Source organism: Schistocerca americana, chromosome 4 (assembly GCF_021461395.2).
Source record: "Schistocerca americana isolate TAMUIC-IGC-003095 chromosome 4, iqSchAmer2.1, whole genome shotgun sequence".
NCBI lineage: Eukaryota > Metazoa > Arthropoda > Insecta > Orthoptera > Acrididae > Schistocerca > Schistocerca americana.
The window spans coordinates 852,637,355-852,650,533 of NC_060122.1; the positions used below are offsets into that span (position 1 = coordinate 852,637,355).

General features: G+C 37.8%; 1 protein-coding gene across 2 annotated transcripts in view; it reads right to left on the reverse strand.

Moving 5' to 3' along the window:
* Window positions 1-1,851: 1,851 nt before the first annotated feature.
* Window positions 1,852-13,179, reverse strand: part of LOC124613227 (CXXC-type zinc finger protein 1-like) — a 92,807-nt gene continuing 81,479 nt past the window's right edge. For both annotated transcript variants that reach the window (XM_047141901.1, XM_047141902.1), the window contains exons 5-9: window positions 8,205-8,566; window positions 5,382-5,681; window positions 5,118-5,276; window positions 4,823-4,960; window positions 1,852-2,212 (exon numbers count right to left, since the gene is read on the reverse strand). In XM_047141901.1, coding sequence (XP_046997857.1) covers window positions 2,063-2,212; window positions 4,823-4,960; window positions 5,118-5,276; window positions 5,382-5,681; window positions 8,205-8,566 — 1,109 coding nt within the window. In that variant the 3' untranslated portion in view covers window positions 1,852-2,062. The remainder of the gene's footprint in view (window positions 2,213-4,822; window positions 4,961-5,117; window positions 5,277-5,381; window positions 5,682-8,204; window positions 8,567-13,179) is intronic.

Genomic DNA, 13,179 nt, shown 5'->3' on the forward strand with positions numbered 1-13,179 from the left:
GGTATTCAAAAACTAGTTGTAAGATACGATATGCACCTCAGTACTGCCGAGTATTAAAAAAAGTAGGTTAAAGTACAGGCTTGCACAAGTTTTAATGTAAAAATAAAATTGCAATGAAATGTCTACTTGTTTTATCCTTATTTCAATACAGTATTACTTAAAAACATGCCTCATATTTTCATGTTCCATTTCATTCTGAAAGTTTCTAGCACTATGGTAGAAAGTTCTTAAGCAAAAGGAAGGAAGGTAAACAGAGAGGAACAAATGCTAAAATGTGACAGGTTAACATCTGAACGAAATCACTTCTGTAGTGTGAGAAGGATAGTGAAGGAAATCAATCAGAGCCACTTCAAACAAATCATACCATTCACTTACTGCAATTTATGGAAATCTGGATTTGAACAATAACAATTTTCCTTCTGAATATGAATCCAGTGTTTTAACACAATAACACTTCACTCAGATATCCATTAATGAAATCACCTGAATTATTTTCCACACTATGATGAAGACCGAATTTTTTTTTTGTCATATGGTGGATCGTTGAGAGATGCCAATTCCCCTTATTGAAACAATCTTGAAATGTGCTTGGGAGAATGGAAAAGATTTCCCCGAGGGATTTTTGGCATCTGGCAATATAATTGCAGTTAATTCTTGATAACAAAGATAGACATAGTTTCAGCTGTATCTTAGGCTCTAATAGGGATCAAAAGACATCCAAATAGTTGTGAAGTTTAAGAATTATCACTGAGCTTCAAGAGAAATTGTAGAGATAACAATATAGTTCTACCAGGTTAAACATTAGTGTTTTTATAATTTGAATCCTGAGAGCACTATTCTTTTTAGTTGTGCAATACGGACTAACCAGCAAAGAAGTGCAGAATGTGAGCCAGCTTATAAATCTGAACCTGTGTATGTTTCAGGGGCTTTTCGATAATGATCCACGAGATCACAGGATGAAGAAGATTTGATCTAAGGTAACTGCTATTCTATCTCCTGGATAATAGAGATGCTGGATACACTTACTAACATGACAGTGAGTAGACAGATCTGAATCTGCCACTCCAAGGCACATCTGACTTGCGACTTAATCATATTCTACCAGGCAGCTTAACATTGGGGGGGAACCACAAATGATTTTGGAATGTCATTAGCTCCGGTAGCTGGGTGGTCAGTGCGAGATAATGTCAATCCTAAGGGCCCGGGTTTGATTCCTGGCCGGGTCAGAGATTTTCTCCAATCAGTGACTGGGTGTTGTATTGTCATCATCATCATCATCATTTCATCCCCATCAATGCGCAAGTCGTCGAAGTGGCATCAAATCGAAAGACTTGCACCCGGCGAATGGTCTAACTGTAGGGAGGTCCTAGTCACACGACATTTACATTTATTACCAATTCAGTAAGCATTCAAAAGACAGCAACATTGCACAGTTCTGATGTATAAGAACACACGTTAAAATTGTAGAGAAGTAGAATAACAATGTAAAAACTTTATAAAATAGAACATATCACCCTCTTGCTCCATTTTTTATCTTCCCATGCTGGCCACATTCATTGCCCATAATCTCAAAAGCCTTTCGCTGCCAGATATACACCTTCATAAATACATCACAAGCCACTGTACAGTCATGGTGGAGAGCAATGCTATTCCTTATCACTTTCTCCTTCTCCTCAGTAATGACAGACTAATTTAATTGTCCCCACCAATACAAAAAAGCTAATAATTATTCCAGTGAACCATTGCTATTAAGTTGCTAATAATCACACCAGTGAACCATCGCTATAAAGTGGCTAATACCAGTCAACTGTTACCATTAAAAGGCTATGCAGGATTTTATATGAAAAACAGTTTATCTTTTTTATGCAGTGCAGTCCATTTTATTTTCTGACAAGCAGAAAATGATGTTTAATAATTGCTCACTGTTGATAAAAACATATAATAATATGTTCAAGTGGAACCAAGAGATATTAACTTAACTGTAATTAAAATATTTCTTAAATGTAACACAGAATCAATACTGTGATATTGTAGTTGGTAACATTGCTTCTCTCGGTCAATATTACTGCTGTCGGTCTTGATTTGACGTCATCTGCTCCATGAGGTCGTGATTGTACGTGGAATGCAGCATCAGACCAAGAACACCTGCCCTGCTCGCCATCATGTGGCGTATTTGACGCTCTTGTTCTATCAGCTCATCTATCTTCAGCCACTGAAAAACAGCACCTGTACTGTGAACATCAGCACTAGTACATTTGATAATAGTTTGGAGAAAAAGAAAGAAATTATGAACTGAGTTGAAAGATATTTGATGGTTCTGTTATAAAGAGTAACAACTTACACCTTTATCTACATGCACATTTATGGGTTTCCAGCATGCTGAAGAGTCAGCAACTCACAAAGCTTTTTCAACACGACGAACAGACACAGTTGCAAAATAGCTCTTTTTATTACTTGATGATGACTAGTTTTGGGTTTTCATTTATAACCTATTCTCAACTCACCCATCTAATCAGAATAAATATTACTCCACATAGCAAAAAATCATGAAAATCATTATGCAAAGGAGTCAAAGCAAGCCATCATAACTATTGTCATGCTTTTTTGCTATGTGGAGTAATATTTATTCTGAGTGGATGGATGATTTGAGAATGGGTTTGAATAATAACCTGAAACTAGTCACCACCAAGTTATGAAAAGAGCTAGTTTGGAGCACTGGCTGTTTGTCACATTGCTCTACATCTGCATCTCAGTGGCAACTTGTACCACTACTAGTTATTCCCTTTCTGTTCCACTCACAAATGGAGGGGGGAGAAGACTGTCTGTACGACTCTGTGTAAGTCCTATTTCTCCTATCTTGTCTTCACGGTCCTTACACGAAATGCATGTTGGCAGCAGTAACTTGTTCTGCAGTCAGCTGCAAATGCTGTCAGTCCCTTAAATTATCTCAATAGTGTTTTTCGGAAAGATCATCATCTTCCCTCTGGGGATTTCCATTCGAATTCACGAAGTGTCTCCATAATACTCGTGTGGTATGCTTTATAGATGAGCTACATGTTTTCAAAATTCTACCAACAAAACTAAAATTTACCATTCACCTTCCCCCTACTACTGACTTTGTCCTCATTTCATTTTGTATCACTTTGCAATGTTACGCCTAGATACTTAATCGTCACGACTATGTCGGGGAGTACATCATCAATACTGTATTCTCGGGGAGTACAACATCAATCCTGTATTCAAAGATTACAAGACTAAAGCTACATCGTCAGTAACTGACATTGTGATAGTTCCATGATTGTACAAGCGATGTTGTAAAAACAACAATTGTCCACTAATTAAATGAACTTTTACTTTTTTCAAACAATCCCACATACTTAACGTGTGGTGTATAGGTAATCTGTTAGAAACATTTGAGGTCTATATTTGTGTTAGCAACTGGAGCAGTTAATTTTGGTGTCCTATGAGAGAGTAGTGTTTTGAAGCCGCCCCCCCCCCCCCCCCCCCCCCAAGGAAAGCATTGTTTGTTAGTTCTGTCTGTTTAATGAGAATGTTCTGGGGTTATAAGTTTTTATTTTTAAATATTTCTAGTTTTTTTTTCCAAGGATGTTCATAATAATGCTCTTGTCTGCATACAGAAGGATCTGTACGTTGTTTTCAGTGCTCTGTACAGATTGTTTCTCATCAGCTATGTGAGCAGCAAAGGTGGACTTGCTTAAGTTGTTTAGCTGAACTGCATTAAGATGCTCCTCGAATCTTATCTTGAAGCTTCTGCCAGTCTGGCCGACGTAGTAGTTTTGACAGGAATTGTATACTAATTTGTCTATATTAAATTTCTTATTGGGTTGGACGGATGTACCTACATTATGAATAGCTTAATGTTTCAGCTTATTGTTGTGAAATAACTTATTCTCATATTTGTACTTTTGAAGAGACTGGCTATCTTACAGTACAGGCTTCATAGAAAGGGCATAGCAGCATATCTGATCATGCTTTTCGCAGATTGCATTGGCAAGGTGGTGGTAGATCTGTTGTTTATAGCTTTTATTTACCTGGAAGTTTGTCAACAAGGGAAGGATTGTAGCCACTGTTCCTGATTGCTGTTTTATTAAAATTAATTTCTTTTAGTTTCTCCCTGTTATCAAGTGGGTCTTATGCATCCAATTCAGTACAGCTCTGAAATGTTATGGTAAGAGTGGATTGCTACTCACCATTACTTTGCGGTAATAAATTATGTACACAAACCTTCCTCATGAATCACAGTAAAAGTGAAAACCAAACCAAAATCGTACACTAGTTTCTGAGATTAGCCTAACTTATACAGACACTGTGGTGGGGGATTTTGATTTAACTTAAAATGTAACTGATGAAAATTTCTTTCTCAGATCTATTACTAAAAACATGTTACCTAAAAACAATAGAATTATGAAAAGGCTGGAATGCTACTCACCTTAAAAATGACATGTCTAGTTGCAGACACACAAAACAAAGACGGTTACACACGTAGCTTTTAGCCAAAACCAGTTACACACTTAGCTTTTAGCCAAAGCCTTCTTCAGAAATGAAAACACGTACATATTCACACAAGCAAACACACCTCATGCGTACATGACTACTCTCTCCAGCCACTGCAGCCAGAATGCCATCACGAATGCATGAGGTGCTTGTGTGAATGAATATTTCCTTTTCTTTTCTCAAGAAGGTTTTAGCCTAAAGGTAAGCAAGTGGTCATTACGGTGAGTAGCCATCTACCCTTTTAATAATATTGTTGATATTCCAACCTGGACTTTCCATTGTTTGATTTCACCTAGAAATAACATACCTGTCTAACTCTCTCCATATCAATTTCAGCTCTCCGCAATCTTTCCCAATGATAGTGTTTCACACAGCTCTTTTTTGGTGCACGACAAAATTCGCCTGTAGGTTCAAATACATTTACCACCAGAGGACAGCCACATACCTGAGATGAACAATAATGAAACAGAAATTTTTTTCTGACCTTGCAGTACAGATAATCTGATACAAATTGTAGGACATTTATTAAAACAACACTTAGCCAAATGAATACTACTTTATGTTCACTTTCAAGAAAACTATTCATCACATTTTACACACACCTCAGTATCAGAAATCTTTGGTTCTTTTGAATGTTCTGGGCAGAGTACCTTCAGTCTCTTGCAATATGTCTGGTTTGCTGGATTATAATAGTCACAGAACATATTGTTACCCTCAATACGAGTTTTGTATATAGATCCAAATGAAGACTGACTTTCGTACTAAAACATAAAATGCAAACGGTTAACAGAAAAAAATATCACAATGAAAATTTAATTCTCCTTTCGTAAGAAATAAGGCTAAGAATTCATAGCATAGTGATCTACCTTGTTAAAGCACTTCTCCATATGCTTGATGGCAGTTCGTGAATGTATCTCGTGACCACATGTGATGCAGTACATGCTAGCTTCACATTCATCCTCTGCTTCCTCTTTCCAGTTAGGGTCAGCTACAGCAGCAGCTGCTCGATCTATCATAGCATCCAGTTCCTTATGCCGTTTATCAAGATCATGAAGAATAGCACGTACTTCCAACTGTTGTCTCCGTACACTTTCTAATTGTCTTTTATTGTTTTCTTCTGCAACACAAGGTGAAAGGGACCATTCCTGGATACGTTGCGGCAAGACCTAAATGATAAGACATTTCCGTCAGTATAATTTTCTCAGCAATTTTCAGTTATATTATTAACTTTAGTCTTTTGTTGTACTTTAATAAACAAAAGAATCTGAAAACAATAAAAGGTCTAGTTGTGGGCTTCACATAGAAAGTGATAAACAAGTTCACAAAATGTCTGAAGAGAGAAGTATTTGATGGTATGTGGCACTATGTGTACAGAATGAAAGGAGAGACAATTCCCCATGAAACACTTGAATCGTTGTTTAAACTAATTGCGATATTTAGTAAAGCTGGTACTATGCTACAGTATTGTTTAACTGAAAAGGTTCTACTAGCAGCTGATACACAGTTTCTGTTTCAACTGCACTGCTTTCTATTCATTCAGGACCAGTGAGATGACATAGTAAGAAAAACTAGATTGATAGTTCACTTGAGGGATCTCAATGAACTTGGCTGCAAACTAAACAGCCACAAGAAAATCTTTTGTACGGAACACCTTAATCACTGCCCCGCCCACATGTCCTCCAGGGAAAGTTTCAAAACCTGATATAATGGCTGTGAGGTTGTAATGCTTTATCTAATACCATTAAAGTGAAATGAATTCTACGAACTTCCTCTGTAACAAACAACTTACCACCACCAGTAATGTGTTCCTCCACGTTTTGCCGCACCCTATCCTACTAAACGTTTTCACAGTTCTCTTTACTTTGTATTCAGTCTCATCACTCACTCATATCTGCACTTTTCTCCTTATGTCTCAATGCCTGTAATTTTACCTGTTTAGATAGTACCATGTTTTCAATCATTAATTTTTCTACATTCCATTACCTTCTCATATGATGTTACTATGCATATTAACAGAACTCATCTCAAGTGATTGATTTTTCTCACATACAAATCTCTGATACTGTCATTCGCTTCTATCCCATTCGTGTAGTCTTGATTTCTGGGTAGTGTGCTACCTTCACAGAATCATTTGGTCTTATTTTTTCCTCCCTATCTCTATTAAGTATTGTGCATGCACAAAATTTTCTCATAGCTTTCAATACAACATTTCCTTTTTCTGACAACAGCTGCTCTCTCATACAGCATTATTCACATTTACGTATTCATTTCAGTATGTTGAGGTTAACAAGAGTAGCACAGAAATGCAACTACTTACAAAACCAGCTTCAAAAAATGTATTCCTGGATAGGACCTGCATCTACATTACATTACATCTCCATCTACATCGATTCTCCACAATCGATCTTACAGCGTATGGTACCCCATATCCCTACTACTCATTTCCTTTCCTGTTCCACTGGCAAATAGAACGAGGCAAAAACGACTGTCTAAATGCCTCCACATAGCTCCCAATTTCTCGTGTCTAATCTTCATGGTCCTTACATGCAATGTATGATGGAGGTAGCAGAATCGTTCTGCAATCAGCTTCAAATGCCGTTTCTCTAAATTTTCTTAATAGCTTTTTGCAGCGCGCCTGTGAATTGCTTTGATGTCTTCCTTTAATCTGACCTGATATGGATCCCAAACACTCTTGCAATTCTCAAGAATGGGTCACACTAGTGTCCTATATGTAGTCTGCTCTACAGATGAACCACACTCTCCTAAAATTCTTCCAATAAACTGAAGTCTACCATTCACATTTCCTACTGCAATCCTCACACACACATTCTATTTCGTATCGCTTTGCAATGTTGAGCCCAGATATTCAAATGATGTGACTGTATCAAGCAGGATACTACCAATGCTGTATCCAAACATCACAGGTTTGGTTTTCCTACTCATCTACATTAACCTACATTTACAGCTAGCTGCCATTCATCATGCCAGCCAGAAATTAGGCCTACGTCATCTCGTATCCTCCTACAGCCGCTCAACTTCGACACCTTACTGTATACCACAGCATTATCAAGCAAACAACTGCACATTGCTGCCCACCCAGTCCGCCAAATCATTTATGTATACAGAGAACAACAGCGGTCGTATCACACTCCACTGGGGCACTCTTGACAATACCCTCGTCTCTGATGAACTCTTGCCATCGAGGACAACATACCTGGTTCTATAACTTATGTTTTTGACCCACTAACTACCTGCAAACCCCTTCCATATGCTCGTACCTTCTGCACAGCTTGCAATGAGGCACCGTATCAAACGCTTTCCGGAAATCTAGAAATATGGAATCTGTCCATCATCCTTCATCCGTAGTTCGCAGTATATCATGTGAGAAAAGGGCATGCTGAGCTTCGCATGAGAGATGCTTTCTAAAACCACACGGTTTTGTGGACATAAGCTTCTCAGTCTCAACAAAATTTATTATATTCAAACTGAGAATATGCTCAAGGAATTTGCAGCATACCAACACAACGCTACATTTTTGTATGAAAAATTAGGAAAATTACTTGAACTTACAATTTGCCTGTTTCCATTTCCAATAAAAAAATTACATGAAAAAGTAACAAAATACAATTGCACATGACAATGGCAAAGTAACTATAGTGAGTCCACAACACGAAATTTTGCTGTGTTACCTGATATATGCGATTTGCAGCAAGCTTCAGGCCACAAGCATCACTGCAGTATTTGCTGGAGGGTCTTGCAGGCTGTGTACAGCTTGGGCCATAACACTGACGCACAATGCCACCGTGCTCAAAAACTGTAGGAGGCATAGCTCCTCCACCATCTGAACTGGAGTCGCGAGTACGTACACGACGTCTCGACGCTGTTGCAGAACGGTGGACGCCTATACAGAGTCTGTTGTAGCAGCGCGGTATCTGTCGTCCGTGCCTTATACCATCCGTATTACGACAACCGTCACAGTGTCCACAGTCTTCTGTTCGGTAACAGCCTTTGCAACGTCCACATCGCTTTGACATCCTGGTTTTCTCATCGGCTAGAGGAATAGAAATGAGTCATGTCCAACCCATCAGAGCTACACAATTTTTGCACAAACTGTTCTTTTGTTTCATAAAGCCAAAAAAAAGCCAAAAATATATATCAGAAAAAATATTGGTTAGTCTATTATGACCAAAGTGATTCAAGAAACTGTTACTGGAGAACTGAACTATTATCGGAATGTAAAACACTCATAAAATTAACACACAGTCAAAATATAGCTGTTACTCATTGTCTGCTAGAATGGGGTGCTTATTATATTACTTAATATGACAGTGTGACTGCTTATCACCATCACTATTCAACATTGCACTGAAACATATAAGAAGAGAATGGTCCAAGGATAACCCAAAGATGATGAGAATTGGAAGATACAAAAATGATACAACTTTAAACTACTTGGGATTTGCTGATGATCCTGTTCTCCTAGTCAAAAGTGTTCAAAAAGACTAACAAGTTAAATCACTATGAGAAACAGGACAGAAAACAGGCCTCAAATTATAGTTTTAAGAAACTGACATTATGCTAACTCATCCACCACCGACGAACAAAATTAAAACAGAAAAACAGGAAATAAAAATGGCTGATAAAATTAAATATTTAGGCGAAATCATAATATACAACCTAAATGAGAAACCGACATGACAAAATAGAATTAAAAAACTGAACAGAGCAAATTAACTACAACACAACAAAAAAGTCTACTGATATTTGCAAAATGAAAGTATTATGAAACAGTTACACAGCTAGAAACAACACATGCATCTGAAACAACCCTCAAAATAACTAATACAGCAGAAACTGATGGAGCATTCAAGACAGAAAGAATAATAATTAGGATACACATAAATAAAAAATATCAAGTAAATGTGCACATATGAGAATGGCTCGAAATGAAACAGTACAGTATCCAAGAAAAGAGAACCGCTAATGAGCACAATCGAGAATAAAATAAAAACAGCAAAACAGTAAGAACACATTAAACGGATTACAGGAATTAAGAGAGATGTAAGAGAACTCCAAATAATGGAAAATCCAGGATGGAATGTAACAATATTATGAAAAGGAAAGTTTCTACTCACCATATAGCAGAGATGCTGGGTCGCAGATAGGCACAACAAGAAGACTGTCACAACTAAGTGTAGTTTCAGATGCCGGAGACTGCAGTCGCGCGTGTGTGTGTGTGTGTGTGTGTGTGTGTGTGTGTGTGTGTGTGTGTGTGTGTCTAGTCTATTGTTGACAAAGGCCTGAATGGCCATAACCTCTAGTTCTGACAGTCTTTCTGTTGTGCCTATCTGCTACTCAGCATATCTGCTATATGGTGAGTAACGACTTTCCTTTTGATAATATTGTAACAGAACTCCAAGTTACAATAAATAACATAAAAGAATAAGACAAAACTAAAATACTGCAAGACACACAAAGCAGATTACAGAAAGATCACTGAAGGACAACAGGAAGGGTGATCTCAAATGGAGAAAAGCAAACAACCAAACAAACAAAGGGTGAATAACTATTGGGCAGAAAAAAATCATTATATATAATTGAATATAATACAGGGGAACATTCCACGTGGGAAAAATATATATAAAAAACAAAGATGCTATAACTTACCGAACGAGAAAGCACTGGTTGATAGACACAATAAAAAAAACACACAAACAAATTTCAAGCTTTCGCAACCCACGGTTGCTTCATCAGGAAAGAGGGAAGGAGAGGGAAAGACAAAAGGATGAGGGTTTTAAGGGAGAGGGTAAGGAGTCATTCCAATCCCGGGAGCAGAAAGACTTACCTTAGGGGGAAAAAAGGACTGGTATAGACTCGCGCACACGCACGCACGCACGCACTCACACACACATATCCATCCGCACATATACAGACACAGGCAGACATATGTAAATGCAAAGAGGTTGGGCAGAGATGTCCAAACCATAACCAACAAAAATTTTTTTTCTTCCGCTTTCAACACTACTACTGCTATAAAATCCACCATTTCTAGTTCACAAACAGTTCCTTTCACCTATTAAACAACCATTTCAGCTAGTTCTAATAACTTTTGCTTCATTTCCATTTCCGTTTTTCCCACATCACTGATCTTTTTAGCCGCTTCCCACAGGTTTTAACGCCATTATTTCTTCGTCAGACAATTGTTAGCCTCATTTTCATAATCTGCTACCACAAAACCACTCCTTTTAATACATCTATACACAGTTTTTTCGAAATTTTCCCGAATTTCTCCACCCTTTAACGTGTTTTGGCGGCAACACAACCATCTAACCTTTGTGCACGTCTACCAACCCAAGTTCACCACAGGATCAACGTAGCCCAGCTTTAACCAACACTTTTTTGCCTTTTTTCACACCAGATCTCCAGTTGCTTTCTAGTTCACCTTTATCTCTCCCCATACATTTTTATTTTCATTTTCATTTCAGCCTCATGTTACACTTTCCACCTTCTAATACCATGTTACCCTCACAACACCCCCACAACGACCCCATTAAGTTTTATTTACATTCCCTCCACAAACATGCCTTCACCCTAGCCAGATTACACTCCCATATTTTATTTTCTCAGGCTTGTCTGACATTTGGCACTACCCCCAAAGGCGTCACACTTAAAGTCCCCATCTCTGGCTGCAACCCTTCTTTCCATCAATCCCTATACCAGTTCCAAACTGAACAATCCATTGCCCTCACCCACCTAATCCTTCACTAATAAAGCCTTTACAAATGTCTGCCTGTGTCTGTGTATGTGTGGATGGATATGTGTGTGTGTCTGTGTGTGTGTTTTTCCCCCCTACGGTAAGTCTTTCCGCTCCTGGGGTTAGAATGACTCCTTACCCTCACCCTTAAAACCCACATCCTTTCGTCTTTCCCTCTCCTTCCCTCTTTCCTGATGAAGCAACCGTTGGTTGCTAAAGCTTGAATTTTGTGTGCGTGTTTGTGTGTCTACCGACCTGCCAGCGCTTTCGTTGGGTAAGTCACATCATCTTTGTTTTTAGATATATTTTTCCCACGTGGAATGTTTCCCTCTATTACATTTATATATAATTGTTCATATAAGCACTGTATTACTGAAAAGCATTATTGAAGAACAACTCCCTGTATAACCCTTTATATAATGAACTACAATGGTGGAATGAAGGCAATAAAATAATAAAAATTAATAATTACTTAATTATAATAATTAATTAGCCTTAAAAAGAAAGCAGAGCTGTGGGAAAAGCTCACAAGAAACTATCTATAGCAGAAACCCTTAGTACTTCCTCAGAAGAGGTGAGGAAAACTGATAGAAACATTATGTAGATGGCTCTCATAATAAAAGGTGATTCTAGAGATGCATGAAACTATTTACTGTCAGCATACGCATGACAAATTTCAAAGCTAATTTAGAGAGGTGAGTGTGCAGTGTGAGAAGAACACTGAAGCAATTACCCGAGAATCAGTTTAACTGAGTACAGCAGTGTGACGGTACTTGGCACATGATCAAAAGTTTTTTGTCATTCTAAAAATTTGTAAATGGAAGTATGCATTTGTTGTTGTTGTTGTTGTGGTCTTCAGTCCTGAGACTGGTTTGATGCAGCTCTCCATGCTACTCTATCCCGTGCAAGCTTTTTCATCTCCCAGTACCTACTGCAACCTACATCCTTCTGAATCTGCTTAGTGTATTCATCTCTTGGTCTCCCTCTACGATTTTTACCATCCACGCTGCCTTCCAATACTAAATTGGTGATCCCTTGATGCCTCATGGCATTTAGTGGGAAAAAACATAAGTGTAATTTTATAAAGCAAACAATATAATCACTGAAAATATCAAAGAAACGTGACTGGAAAGAAAAAGTGAATCTTTATGATCCGTTTTTGTTATGCTTTTTGAGATGGTTTTCTTGTTTGTTGTAGCGAAAGAGTGAGCTGAGCAGAACTCTTTATTTGTAATGGAGCAGAGTTTAAAATTAATCATATGTGAAACTATATAAACAAACAGTAGATGTACAGAAGGTTGTTAATGTATTTCAAATTTTGCCAGAAGTTAAAAACAAATGAAAAATTACTTTTATTCGCCATGCTGAGTAGCGATAGGCACAACAAAAAGATTCACACAATTATAGTTTTCGGCCATTAAGGCCTTTATCAGCAATAGACACACATACACACACACGCGCACACCCACGACCACACGTCTGCAGTCTCAGACAACTGAAACCACACTGAGTAGCGACTTTCCTTCTCTAATATTGTTACATTCCGTCCTGGACTTTCCACTGTTTGATAGTACTTTTATTCAGTTTTTTCAAAAGCTGTTTAAATAAAAAGACAGTTTAATTTTGTGCTCAGTTTTATTTAAGGCGAAATAAAACCACTGTGTGCCTAAGAAATGCAATATACACAGAGGAAAAATTATTTTTGGAACTGAGGTAAGTGTACAAAATTTCATACACTACTACGTTGGGCCACATTTTGAAGACTTGGCAAGTTGGTATTGCTTTATAATACCAAATACAATGCCAGATGTGTGGAGGTTGAAGGATTGCTGATATAATTTGACAACTGATGTGTACTGCACTGTGCAGCTGTTATTTCACAGTCAGACACAAGATTACTTTTTTTGCCC